The sequence below is a fragment of the Pleurodeles waltl genome, chromosome 4_2 (assembly GCF_031143425.1).
Source record: "Pleurodeles waltl isolate 20211129_DDA chromosome 4_2, aPleWal1.hap1.20221129, whole genome shotgun sequence".
Lineage (NCBI taxonomy): Eukaryota > Metazoa > Chordata > Amphibia > Caudata > Salamandridae > Pleurodeles > Pleurodeles waltl.
The window spans coordinates 55,467,800-55,482,434 of NC_090443.1; the positions used below are offsets into that span (position 1 = coordinate 55,467,800).

General features: G+C 46.1%; 1 protein-coding gene across 4 annotated transcripts in view; it reads left to right on the forward strand.

The window, feature by feature from the left end:
* Positions 1–356: 356 nt before the first annotated feature.
* ITGA7 (integrin subunit alpha 7) overlaps positions 357–14,635 on the forward strand; it is a 259,855-nt gene continuing 245,576 nt past the window's right edge. For 2 of the 4 annotated variants that reach the window (XM_069230636.1, XM_069230635.1), the window contains exon 1: positions 1,417–1,735. In XM_069230636.1, coding sequence (XP_069086737.1) covers positions 1,548–1,735 — 188 coding nt within the window. In that variant the 5' untranslated portion in view covers positions 1,417–1,547. Of the gene's footprint in view, positions 1,736–14,635 lie in introns of all 4 variants that reach the window. The other 2 variants (XM_069230634.1, XM_069230633.1) reach the window with 2 other exon arrangements.

Sequence of the window (14,635 nt, forward strand, 5' to 3'; positions counted from 1 at the left end):
CATTGGTCGCCCATTCACACTCATCTTTCCATACCCTGCGTGTCTCCCTAACCCTCGAACCTGCCGTGGTTTTGCTCTTCCACTCTCTGTATCCCCCCCATTTCCGACCCACGGCCTCTTCTGTCTCACTGTTCTGTACCCTCTTTCCTTCTGTCCCCTCACTTTTCTCTTGCTCTACCTTCCTTCTGCCTCCTCTCATCCTCCTGTCCCATCAGCGCGCTCTCCCTCTCAGTGTCCCCTGCCTCCTCTCCCACCCTCTGCCCTCCCCCCGTCCTTCCACCTGCTCCCTCCCCCCTCCGCTGTCTTCTACGGTGGGCGTGGGATTCCGGTGGCAGTCTGCTCAACCTCGGCTCTCTGAGCCCCAGTGTGTGCCAGACCCAGCCTGGCAGACGAACCGGCCGGGGCTCCCCTTCTGCCCGAAGCGTGCCACAGCCCTGCCGGAGGGCAGCCCGGACCTCCCCTGGGTCTGAGCACAAGGAGCCGGACACAAGCCGGGAGCACTGGGCGGAGACCGCAGCTGTCACTGGAAACAGGAGCGCCGGCGTCCCCAGGAACAAGAGCCCCGTGTCTCTGGGAACAGAGGGGCCGGTGTCGTCGAGGACGGTGTCTCTGGATAGAGAGCTCCAGGTGTCACTAGGACACAGAGGGACACCAGGAACAGCGGTACCGGTATTCTAAGGGCAGAGGCGCAGCTCTCACCAGGACGAGAGTTCCCGGGAGCAGCAGTCCTGTACTCTCAGGAAAGGGAGACTCTCTGTTCCAAGCAAGCTAGGCGCGAGTCTCACCAGGGTAGGGGAAATACTTGAATTAATGCGCGAGCAAGTGATTACTTGAGGAACAGACGAAACGGGTTCACGAGAGCCGTTATTTTCACGAGGAATACGAACGAAACGTTAGTTTCATGGAAAATTGATAGGACTATCTTCAAAACCTTTTGGTTTCAAAAGGACATAGCTACACTGGTCTAACAAGGGTTAATACACTGGTTTTTACGAGGAATATAATCACTGGGATTTTGAAAGTAATAGAAGACCTTGTTTCACAAGACAAAATACGCACTGAAGTCACGAGGAAATAGACGAACGGATTTTCACTTAGAAATAGAAGCACAATTTTCACAAGCGAAGAGGCACACTGATTTCACGTGGAAAGAAAGGAGCTGTTTTTCATTTGTAAAACAGGCTGATAGTTCTCGGCACCACTTAGACGCACTGGATTTCAAGAGGAAATAAACGCACTGGTTTCACTTGGAAATGGACGCACAAGAAAACATATGCAAGGGTTCCAGGAAGAACCGAGTCACTGGTCCCACTCACTTGCTCAGGTCCTGAGGCACTTGCCTTTCGGGTTTTGGCCAGGGATTCTTTATTTCCAAAGCCCAGGCACGCTTCTTTCTCTTCTTTCTGCATGGGGGTGTTCACTGTTTGGATTGGAAGCACTGGGTACAGCGGGTGACTAACTATAGTGCCTACACTGGTTCCGCAGGAGCTGTGTTCTTTTCACTGTTTCTGAAGGAAGAGCTATCCTTCTCACAGAAGTTCTGAAGCATGCCTGCCACCCTACTGCATCCCAGGGCTTGGCCCCTAGTCTCATGTCTCTTTCTGCAACAGCTGTCTCTGCTTGTAGCCTTCAACCTGGACACCACTGGGACTATCACCAAGGATGGGCCTCGGGGCAGCCTCTTCGGATTCTCCGTCGCCCTGCACCGGCAGCTCCACCCGGACCCCTTCAGCTGGTGAGTACATATGTCTGTCTGACTGCCTTCCTTGTCTGCGCCGCAATGGCCAGGCACATGTGCGGGCGTTGAGGCCCCATATACTGTGTGCATGCTGGGCCTGCCCTAGTCCCTGCAGGCTGACACGCGTGCAGTCTGAGGGCAATGTCTATTCTACGTGTATAGTGGACCTGTCCTACTCCCTGCCAGGCAAATGCACGAGAAGACGCTACAGCTCCTGATGCGCTTGGGGCCCTCAACCTCTCAGGGGCCCCAACCCATCAGGGCGGGCCCCGACTCTTCAAGAGCCTCGTTCAGCCCAAGGCCAATGCATGTTTGTCAAGTACGGGACATCCAGGGGCCTTCATCATATTATAAGAAGGGACTCGTCATTTTGTGTTTCGCTAGTGCACGAGCAGTCCGAGCGGCAGCCACTGCCTCGTGTGTATGGTCCTATTTTAATCTCAGCCAGCCGGGTACACTTGTGTCCACTCGGAGAAACTATCCATATGCTACGTGAGTGAGCCTGTCCTAGTCTCAGCCTGCCAAGCCGAAGTGCATCACGAGAGCCTCTCCCTGTGCCATATGTGTCGGTCTGTCCTAAAAGCAGACAGGCACGTGCAGTCCTGTTAAATGCGCATGGACCTGCCCTAGTCCCAGTGAGCCTGACACATGTGCGCCCCTAGAGACCCACCCTGTCCAGTGCACATGGACCTGTCCTAGTCCCAGTGAGCCAGGCACAAGCGGAGGGGCCCAACCTGTCCAGTGCGCATGGACCTGCCCTAGCCCCAGTGAGCCAGGCACAAGCGGACCCTAAGAGGACCACCCTGTCCAGTGCGCACAGACCTGCCCTAGTCCCAGCCCGCCAGCATCGGCAGTGCAGTCAGCGCAGACCCATCGCCGCCCAGCCCCTTTCCTGCCGCATGACATGAAGGCTGCCAGAGCTCCTCGCACATTGTGTGGTGTAGGAAGTGTGCTGTGCGTGTAGCAGGGGAAGAGGGCTGGGCGCCTCCAGGTCTTGTTACAGTGTGCTGCGGTTGATACCCCGGGCACAGCGCTCCGGATGGACTCCAGACAACCGCTCTCAAGGTGACACGGAGTCAGTGGCTTAGCAAGCGGGTGGTGCGAACGAGACTGCCCCTAAACCGTGGTATGGGAGTATTAAACATATACTGATTGGGCCCGTTGCATCCATGGCCCCCAGTGCCACTGCACCTGCTACTCTATTGATAGCTGCGCTCCTGCATGATGCGTCAGGGTCTGGCAGTGGGAAGAGAGTGATCTTGCTTCGGTGGCGAAAGGTTGGCACCTGGCAGTGTAATAGAGGGCTCGGGGCTCACAAGAAAAGGGATCAAGGCATGACCGCGAGGGCGGTAGCGATAACCAGAGCTATGGGTAGCCACCGTCTTGCAGAGACAGGTTGAGGGGGCTGGACCCTTGCAAGCAGAGCGAATCTAGGCCTGACACAAAGACAGAGCTAGGGCCTGACATGGAGAGTGTGGCTGGAGGCTGGCGGGGTGGGGGAGGGTCTCGCAGTGGCAGAGAATGCCGGTTGAATGGGGCCTAGCAGTAGATATAATCTACACATGACACAGAGAGTTGACAAGGCCCTGCCGGTGGAGTGGGGTCAGAATGGAGAGCGAGGAACTTCACGGTGGGAGAGGAATAATGGGATAGAGGCCTGGCAGGTAGAGGCAGGCTGGATTTTGACAGAAAGGAATGAAGTTCTAACGGAGCATGAGACCTGACTGCAAGTCACAATATGTGGCCTGACACAGAGATAGGGCTAAATGTCTGACTCGGAGAAAGGGGCCAGGGTTCCACAGTGGAAGATGTTTGGACCCATCAGTGGTGCGTGGGACGTAGCTGATGCATAGAAGAATCGGGCCTGGCAGGTATTACGAAAGATCCTGCTGGCTGTGGGTAGCCGATTGAAATTTAAATGATAATGACGTTCTAATTGCTCGGAAAGGACGTCTGACTTTACTCGATTCTCCAGTGGCAATTGGGGTCCAACAGTCAAGTTCTAACCCAAAGGGGTTGGTGAGAAATCTGTCTCTAGATACAGTGTAGAGTAAACTTGCCTCTATTAAAAGGTCTCTGTCCAGCCAGAAGTATCGCTCTGAAAGCGAATATGCCGTCTGTCCTCAGGTTAATACAGCAACACAAATGATGTTTTGTAGTCAAAGGTTTTCAAGATGGAGCCCAGGCAGGTTTCCTATAACATAGCACAACTTAAAGATGCAACTGTTCTGTCTTATGGGTCTGGTTGGGAAAATGTTAGTCTATAGCCATGTTTCAAGAAGCTTATATCTCTGTGCCTTTCCACAAAGCAGAGATACGTCTGATGTTGCACCTGACGAACACAATGCCAGCGTAGTGAAATATATACTAAGGCCCATATGTACTATCACATTTGCCCATAGACATAGAATGGGAAAAACCTTTTCTTACATAAGACCGTAAGTACCTTGAAAAGAAGTACTGTTTGCATCAGGGTAGAAATAAAGGATGGTTTGAGCACACTGCAGTGGTTACAGTCTAGGTTGTCTTCTGCCCATTGGGTATCCGAGAACTCAGTATACCCCACAGCCATGGGTGGAGGCCAATGCTAAGCAAATGGTTTTAATTTCACATACTCTGCATACCTAGCTTAAGTTGTGCCCCAAGGTTATTCCACTACACAGTGAAATGTATGGTAGCTGGGTACCAAAAATAGCTTCTAAGTAGGCCTGGGTGAACGTTGTGCTATACCAGTGTAATCTGGTGTAAATTCTGACAGCTTGTTATACGAAATTTGTTGGGTTAAAATATTACACCATGTCGTATAATCCGCTTCCTAATTGGAGTCTTTACAGTGCTTAATTTGTAAATAAAAAGGTGCCGGTGCCCAAAGTCCTCCTCTTAAACACTTGGCTGCTGCAATTAAATGTAAGAGCACAGAATGCTGAGGCAGCGCGCTCCTAAAGCCATTTCGGGCCTCTTCAGTCTATTTACAGTCACTCCCTGCCCCTTCAGCTCACTCTTGCAGCTTTCTGCTTTCTCCCTTAGTGACTCTTTCTCGTTTTTCTCTTTCTCCGTCTTTCCAATATGTGTCTTTTGCTCGCAGTAAATGCTTGAGACAGAAAAATAAGTGCCAGCGCCCGCACCGGAAACAACAAGCACAAATTAAGCACTGTAACTCAGAACTTCACAACCAACTAAATTTGTAATCTACTCGAGAAACTTGTATCCAGTTTTAAGCAGGTAAATGAGTGTGTGTAGGATTTTTGCTTTATTACCATTTAGTGCGTTGTTGGGTCAAGTAGGAGCTGCACAATTATTTTCAAAATCAACTCTATACCTTAAGTTCGTATCCACATATGTATATTTCAAAGTTGTCTTCTCTCTGTAAACTCTTTCTATGCTCGAATTTGAAGTTCTCTTACGTCGGGGTGAAGAGGCCCACGCTATAAGAAACATGAAATACATAACTTTACCATTTGCAGTAAAGTTTTTGCAGCACCTTGGTCCCTGAGACCACCCTTGCCTGTGAGTCACCCCTGGAGAGCGTGAGTAAGCTGTATTGTAGTCAGTTCACTCACGGTCAGGGCATGTTTGCACCTAAGGGTCTTGTATGTCACTGCCTCCCAGGGCGCCGGAGCTGGAAACCTGTATGGTCATGATGCAGTCTGCTTACTGTCTCAATACAAGGCCTTCTGGTTGCAGGGCCTTTGCTCCTCAGGGCAAAGGTTGCAGACATAAACTTCAGAAACGGAGGGTATCTCCTTGGAGATTGGAGGTGGGTGGTTATGGGGTCGTTTGTGCAGGGCGGTTGTGCCTGTCCAGCCGAGAACTTGTACTTATCATGGTGAGCTTCATCAGTCCTTCACAGGCATTTTCTTCAGGTTTTGGCTCAAGGGGTGTATTTAGTAGTATCAGTGTGTGATACTGTTGCTTCTCCTTACTGTCCCAGTGTGCCAGAACCTCTTACCAGCATATGTAAGCCAAGACTTCCTTAGTTTCCTTGATTCACCACTGTTCTATGTGGTTGCAAAATCACAGGATGTGCTACAAGATGTCCCACTCACACATACTTTGGTCTAAAAACAGGGCCCTGTTATTGGGAACAACATGGATTTTATTCACCCAGGACACTAAGCAAGGCTGTGCCCCCAAATTCAGTAAGGACTGCCACCAGCCCTTCAGACGCCGTATAAGTAGTTGAGAACTGAACGTGCATTGAATCTGGATTTTATTAAAGACACAGAGGCTAGCATTAGGCATTACTCATTCTAATGCCACTTCAACGCAGTGCAACACTGGAAGAACAGGAGAACCTAGAAGAGAATGTCCATCTCCACATCTGCTGTCCTCAATCGTCCTGTTGAATTCTCAGAATATACTTTAACTCTGCAATTTAGAGGAACTTGCAACACTTCCTAATCTCAGAATAAACTAGTTTTCATTGACCTCATGACTCCATGGCAACATGTTTGTGCAACCAAACATTAAACAAAACCACTCAATTCATAGTAGAAAACAACACCTTTATCTATGAGGACCAAATAATTAAAATAGCATTTGACAGGTACCACTTATGCTTTGACCCTAAAAGTTATTGCCTCCCCACAATCGCCTTACTGAAAACAAGCAACTCACATGTTACACAGGTAGGCAACTAAGAGATATAATGCTCTCCATGTCCTTATAAGAAAACTCAGATTTTTTTAAACCACCCTTCAAAATGTTGACTGGTTGGCACATTTGATCACCCAGCAGCTTTCATGATTTTGTGTGACCAGGCACAAAATTCTTACTGCTGATTGCCTCACAACGATCACGTCAGTGTTGATGAAAAAACAGTTCTAAAAGGGTGCTTAAAAGAGACCAACAACTGTTCTTCCCTTTGAAGAAGAAAAACATCTGTTGTCTGCTCATACTCCCTTAAACAACTCTGCAGTTAACTTTGGATTGTGTTGAAAAACATTATGAAAAATTGATCTTCAATGTGTTTTCTTCCTTCTTTTAACCACAAAGGTGACCAACCCATTCAGACTAAACAGCCTGAATCTTTCACCCAACGTCCTTTGAATGAGAATTTTACAGAAATACTTTGAAGAGGGTCGAGAGGCTCTCCAGCTTCATGGAAAGTTGTTTAAAGCAGAGTGTACAGAATTTGCTATCTGTTCAATGGCAAGGAGTCAATTCTTCTTATCCCACACAATATCAAACATTGTTTCTGTGATATCTGAGGAGGAAATACCTTAATAATTCACTGCACCAATAGATCTTTGTCCATCATCTGATGATTAGCTGTAACTGCTGATCAACAGAAATTCATTATTCTGTAATTAGACCTTATTTTTGACAAATCAAATAAAAAAATGGCCACACTCAGGGAGCTTGCCTCCATGAGAACCAAATCCTTTTCAGGTCACCAACATGACCCGGTCTACTAAGCTAAAGAATGTTGTTTTAAGCCCTCGAAAGCCAAGACTCCTTGTGTAGAACTTGAGCTTCACACAGAAGGTCTCTGAACGTACTAAATCTCCAGGTCAGATAGCCTTCCTCGGGGACCAAAGAAGTAAATCTGGAAGGGCCGGAAATAAAATGGACTCTTCTTTTACCATGTGCAGAAAAAGATTTGGGAACCCTAGCTGAGAAACTAAAATTGTGAGGTGAGGTTCAATATTTGCCTCCAGACTTTACAGAGAATCTAGAGATTCAGCAGAAAAGGCCGATACCAATACATTTTTCCCAAACACTAGTCTTGTTGAAACACAAATAGTCAGATTGCCTCAGATCCAGTCCCTAGCTGACATACTGTGGATACCAGACTTTCAAATAAGAAGCAAATAGACCTATATCAAATCAAAAGGGTCCCAAATCACTATAAGTGTCATGAACATTTGTGTGCCCACCACCAACCGTTTTAATCCCATGTGTTCCACCAATTCTAACGACTACCAAAATGGCAAAACCTGGTAAATGTTCTGTCCTAGTAATCTGACCCACACAAAAGTGCTACAATTTATATTTGCGGCCTACTAGCACACAAGCAGTAAGAGTTTTTGCTGTTCCAGTACACTACTTTTATGACTTGTGAGTTGGGTGCACTAGCACACTACATACATGATTTGTGTGTGTTTTACACATGTAAAGTGCTAATGTGATTTGGAAGATTTTTTGTTTGTAAATGAATGATCTGGAAAGCATTGTTTTATCATTGTACTTTATTCCTCACACAAATGTCATGGCGCCTCTCGTTCCACAAATTCTCCTAAGATTGTGACCTACTGATTTCTCAGATGGTGTTCTGGCCGATCAAAAAATTGCACATCTCATGAGTGTGAATGCATAAGTAGGGCCATTTTATCCAGGTACACGAAGTTCTGTTGTTCCCCTTGAACCTGGGCCGAATACTGGAGGGGAAGATATTCCATCTCCGTGGTTCACAACGCATTGTAAGCGCAAGTTAATAAATAGCGTGCCGAAAGCGAAATATGATTATGAAGCATCAAAATATTTTTTTAACAGTACTTTGATTTAAGAAACTTACCTCCTACAAACACTAACCTTAAATTTCTGGTAAATGAATGAAATGGACAATAAATCCTGATTAATATTGTAATACTCAACTACCAATCATAAACCACCCACAAATTTCCGAACCAAAATCAAAAAAATCTCTAAGGTATTGAGACGACAAGAGTACCTATCTGTCTAAGGTGAAGCATTAAAAAGAGGGCGACGAGGAGAGTGGTGTGCTTATGTGTTGATGAACACTCTAGTTCCACGCTCTATTGCACTTTGAATGCCGTCCCATTCTGGAGCGATACTGGAATGACTTACTATGTAATGCTAGCCTCTGGTCATGTTGTAAAAATAGCTGACTGGTGAAGAGACATCTGAGTCTAACAGTGAAAGGGGACCCAGGCTAGGGATTAAGGCTCTTGTAGGAAGTGGATAATGGACAGGAATACATTGTATTCTATCAATTCTTTAGCTCTTTCCTACCAAGGCCCCACATGATTTTACTGTTGGTGTGGTGAGTTGCTACTCAGTTTGTTGTTGCATGGATGAAGGAGTGTTGGTTGAGGTGCTACCTATGAGTACGGTGTTTTGGTGTCAAACATGAGGCTCCAAGGTGTGTTTCAGACTTGCTGCGATGGTATGTAGCTGCGTTTCATGCAGATGTGCCATGCGAAAAGCATGTGAGGAATAGGTCTGCAGGTTGTATTTACAAATCAGTATGGCTTAGCATATGAAGTAATCAGAATCATGATTTGGAGATCAATCACGTCTTTACTACTACGTTTCTAAATTTTTGGTAACTGTTGTTGATTCTCATTTTCCTCAGACATATGTTCCAGAGCTAGCATTTCTATACAGAGAAAGAGCGCCTTGTCGTGTGCATGTGTCAGAATGGAGCAATGTTAACAGTGGAGGCAATCTGGATCTGAGGTTTCCCTTTTGACCGTATAGTTTGCATTTGGGTTGGAAGAAGATTTGCCCTGTCCATCAGATTGTCTGCTGAGCATTGTAGAGGGTTTTGGAGAGGTTTCTTACGGCTGATGATCAGTGGATAGCTTTTAGGCTGAGATGATGTGGTATTCTATATTTGTTGTAGATTTTTGATTTGGTGTCCAAACGGTTCAGTGAGGATCCAGTTAGCATATTTAAGACATAGCAACACTAAAGCAATTGAAGCTTGTATCTTCCGGGAAAGTCAGAATTAGGGTAGAAACACTCTCATATAGAAAGAGTGTCTGATCACTTTGTTGGTTTAGGTTTGGAGTGAGAAGCTGGTGTGATCACAACAAGGTTCATCACTGCCATCAAAGAGGTTGGTGGTAGGTCTATCTCATAAGGCTACGAGGAGGTATGGGCATTTTGGAGGAATCATGTTTAAGATGATTTTCTGGCACCCAGTGGATAACTGCCATGATGCATTTAGTGAGGTCGGAGGTCTTAAAGTCAGAGGGTATTTCCATCTTTAAGATGAGATACAGAGCACACACGTCCTTTGGTGGCCAAGCCCAGGTCCCAGCTGTTCCGTTGCAGGGGCTGCTAGGCCTGGTCTGCCAGCAGATTTGTGTCTCACCCAGCATGCTCGGGCAGCACATCAGTAAAACTGCATTGGCTTTCTTCACTCTTTGAATGCCAAAATATGTGCTTGGATTGCACAGATTTCCTAGCGTGGGCATAAATCCCAAACACTTACGGATGTCGCCTCTCCCAAGTAGCAGGTGGTTTCAGCCTGCACAATGCAGAGGGTATGGGTGGAAAGAGCCCTTTTGTAAGTGAAGGGCATCAAGATGAATGGGACTTTTGCAGAACTTGGTTCTCCCAAGTTGAAGGCTAGAGCCTGTCATACATCTGAACATGAAAAGGATTGAGTAGCAGGAATAAGCTTAACATGGGATAGGACCACAAGACACGTTGCCAATAGTAAGGCATCACAATGTTTTTAGGTAGTCCAGGGTATGACTTTTCAAACGTTGCCATAATACACCTGAGTCAAATTTGGTTTTATGGAGGGGTTCAGTCTGAGGTTTGATTATATAAGGGTAATTTAGATATAACGGTTTTCTTTTTTGGTGACCAGAAGGGGTTGCAAGAAACTGCTTTCACATTTCTTTATGACAGTTCATTGGCCGGCATGTGTTTGTTGGTAAGCAGCTGGTGGCAGCCTGCACAGGTCTGCGCCTTACCAGCCAGTTAATTACGTACTTGAGCTTTGCCACACGTACCTTCAGAGTTCTACCGTTGTAAGGTGATGTGTGGTATCTCTAGTTGTTGTGTGAAGGAGCTCATCTTCAGCAGACATATGTCTTCGGTAAACAAAACACAAACCCAGTGAAACCTGGAATAAGCTCCCTTTCCCTCCCTGTAGCACAACCTGCATGCATGTCTCAATGGAGCTTACAAGTTTACTAGAACCATGTGTAAGTAGCCTCTCCATTACAGGGTTTCTCTTTCCCTTCTGAGACTTATTGTCCTGTTTTTATGGTGGAATTAAAAGGACTAAGAGTCTCAGAACTAAAACATCCTGGAATAGCTAAGCAACTCAAACGTGCAATTAGAAAACGTGTGGGTTTTAGCTCAAAGCCTCTCGCCCGGCTGTGGGCTAATGGATATGCAGGGGCCAGGGATTCTAGCCTGCTTGATGTGGGTGATCTCTCTGAGGATAAAAGCCTGAGTGGGTGAGGCGTCAGTATGGCATGTGGGTAGGTCTATAAAGGCCTTGCTATGGCCTGTGAAACCCTGGTAGTGTGAAGCTTGCTTTAAAGCACTTACCGGGGTTGCTACAAACTCCCACATGTCATAAGGCCTATGTTCTTTCAAAGAAAGATCTGGAGATGTGTTAATGTCGCATAGCTGCCCCTACACAGTCTTTGTTCTGGTGCCATGCCTCTGTTTCAAAGTGACAGGGCTTTGCCTGTCGTGACACAATAGTGCAGACACTAATAATTAATCATAATTAATTGGTAGGATTTGCATTCTAATAGTCACCTTTAACGCCTCCATCGTCTCAGTCACATTCTTGGACACGTGGAGCCATGTCACTGTCATGCCATGGTCAAAAAACATCCGCGGACCCCGTCACGCTCTCAAATACAGACCCATCTTCTTCCTATCATACCTGACCATTGTCTTATAGAAAATAATCAACTGATGCCTCACCGACCACCTTGGCAACCTCCAGCTCCTCTACAATACAAAGTCTGGATTCAGGCCCAACCAGAGCACAGAAACAGCAGTCATCACTGCAGAGACAACATCCTTGTGATCCTTGACAGAGAAGACACAGCGGCCCTCATTTGCCTGGACCTCCTTGCAGCATTTGACACAGACTTACACCCCATTCTCATCAAGCACATACACAAAATAGGTATCTAAGAACTGCTCTCTGCTGGATCTGCTCCTTCCTAAAGGATAGAACACAGACAGTCAGTCTGGTTCCTTAACCCTCTGAAGTCTGCAAACTCATCTGTGTGCACCCCAGGTTTCTTTGCAGAGCCCCATCCTCTCCAATGCATACATAATCCCTCTGGCTAACAAAATTTGTGCACATGACATCAACATCCTCTTCTACACCGGCCACATACAACTCAAACTCTCCTTTTTGGACAAAACACCCAAAACAAGTCAGAAGTTCACCACCTGCATGACACAAGTCGATAACTGGATTAAAGTCAGCTGTCTCAAACTCAACACTGACAAGACAGAAGTAGTGATCTTCTACAAGAACACCTCGACATGGGACTTCAACTAGTGGCCAGCCAGCTGAACTCGAACCCACACCCAGCACCTACGCCAGGAACCTTGGAATCTTCATCAACAACAAACTGGACATGACCACACAAGTCAACGCTGTTAATGCATCCTGCTTCCATACCCTGAAGATGCTGAGGAAGATCTTCTAATGGCTCCCAAGCAACAGTCGAAAAAATGTCACTTACTACCTAGACACCAGCAAACTGGACTATGGGAAAATCTTGTATGCCAGAATCACCAAGCAACTCACCAGAAGACTATAAACCACCCAGCGCTCTTCAGGTACACTCTCTTTAACCTCCCACACGGAAGTTAACTTATATCATACTGCACCTCAAGGATCTCCACTAGCATTCGATATACAAACGTGCTAATTTCAAACACCTCACACGCACATTTAAGGCACTACACACTTTAAGCCCCATCTACCTGAACAAATATATCTGCTTCTACCAACTACCCAGACATCTCCACACTGCAGGGCTCATACTTGTACACACCCCACGCATAAACAGGACCAGATCAGGAGGATGGATGTTCTCTTACATCACTCCTAAGGCATGGAACAACCTCCAACTCTACACAAGAGCATCCTCCCTTTTGAAGTCTTCAAGAAGCTGAAAACCTGGCTTTTCAGTTAACCAACCTACCCTAGGCAGGGCTAGGCACACACACCTGCTCAGCGCCAGGATACCCTTGTGGGTGATTTTGCACTTCAGAAATACACATAACATATAGATCAAAACTGGTTAAATGACTTCAGTCAGGTGACAAAGAAAACAGTATCTCTAAAGGTCTCAGAGGAGTTTATTCAATGCCATATTTTCAGCATTACCACTGATAGCAAGTTGCTCCCTCACCACTCACCGTGTTGGAGCTTGTCAAAGGCCTTTAAGAGTTGATTTGGATCACCCACACAGACACACTGTTCGATACTTAGGGCGTTTTTTAGATCCCATGAAACAGGTCACCAGGCCCCCAGATTGGCGTAGCCTATGTTGTGGTAGAGGCCCATGGCCTGGTAGAGGATAGTCCACCCTATTAAGAGATCTCTGCCCTATTTAGAAATCCCCATCTGCCTTGTGGGATTCTCAGAGGTGTGAAGTGAGCTGCGGTGGCTCCCTTTATAGGTACTACAAGTTTGCAGACTGGGCACTATTTTCAAGGGGCTGTTGGACAATTTGTTATTGAGAAAATAAGCTTCTAAAATGGGAGTTTATTTTTCTATAGAAAAAATAAATGGCCCTGGAGTGCTGGGAGATTCCTCCGTGCATGCCAGTGCCATTCTATATTTACGTTACTCAAGACTGCTTGGTGGAAACAGGCAGAGAAAGTGTGACAGTTACTCCGTTCTCTATAGTACAGGATCATAGTCACTGTGACCTGGCAACTCTCTGGAGAACCTTCTGCTTGGTCAGAGGTTTTACACAGGTGGAGCCATCAGAGGCTCTGCAGGTGAAAACCTGATGTTTTAATTGGTTCACAATGGAGCAGGGGAACTACAATTGTGTCAGGGCAGGTGGGCTGTTGAATTGCGGTATGTGTCCTGCTCTGCTAAATACTAAATTAGACTTTTATTGGGAAGAAATGTTGTCCTGCAGGGGTCTAAATGCTGAGGCTTCAGCTATATTTTGATTAGACTTCTTAAGAATCATCAAGGGACTCAAAGTTACGTGGAATTGTACAATTACAGCTGCAATGTTGCTTCCATAGGCTTTACCCACTTAGGGGAGTGCCTCCAAAAAAGTATAAGTGACATGGCAAGCCACCGGACTGTGTTGGTGGAAAGCTCCTACAAAATGTTCTCTGTAGGTCCAGGAGGGTCTGTTCTATATTTTATTATCAAACTAGCCACTCACTATGAAACTGAGCTCTATTTAGAGTCATTGCACATACTTTTATTTCATGTGGGTATTCTGAAGATTTGGCATTGATTTGAAATTCTGGAAATACTTTGATCACAATTTAGCTAGTAAGCTGTCCTTCACTCTTACTGAGGGCAATGCCATCAACAGCACACTTCGTCTATTTATTTATCCTGTAAAAGAATTGCCAGATTTTCCGACTATTCTGTCAGTCGTTGGTTAACTAAGCCTCTGATCCATCCCTGAGATACGTTTAGGTCAGTCCATTCCTGAGGATATGTTAGTTTCTGAGGAGACTCATTAACATTCCACAACTGCCAGGCACGTCAAACCAAGCAGGGATCTGCTCAGCGGTGAGAGGGAAGCCAAGGCAACAGCAGGGAGCCAGGCCTTATATAGTCTGCGACCTGGAAGGTCTTCAGTGAAAATCAGTATTTCATTCACTAAGCCTCCACATGGTTTTGGAAAGCAAGACTCCTCCAATGCACATGGTCAGTCCAATAGTAAACAAGAAAGTGGCCATCTTGCGGTGCACTTTTACAGATCATCTTTAAACTTTACCAGTTTGATGTGGCTGCAGGATTGTACGTTCAGTCAGTGCTTAAAATGGTAGGGAAGAGGTAGCAGGCTCTAAAAGGGTTATGGCCTGAAAAGCCTTTACTGGGGGATAATGTAATGAATACATGTGAAATAACATCCTGTGTCTGACAGATTCACAAAAAAGGTCTCACTGGACAAAGCATAATCAAAATCAGCATGATATTTTACTTAACAGTTTATGTAGAAATTTGAC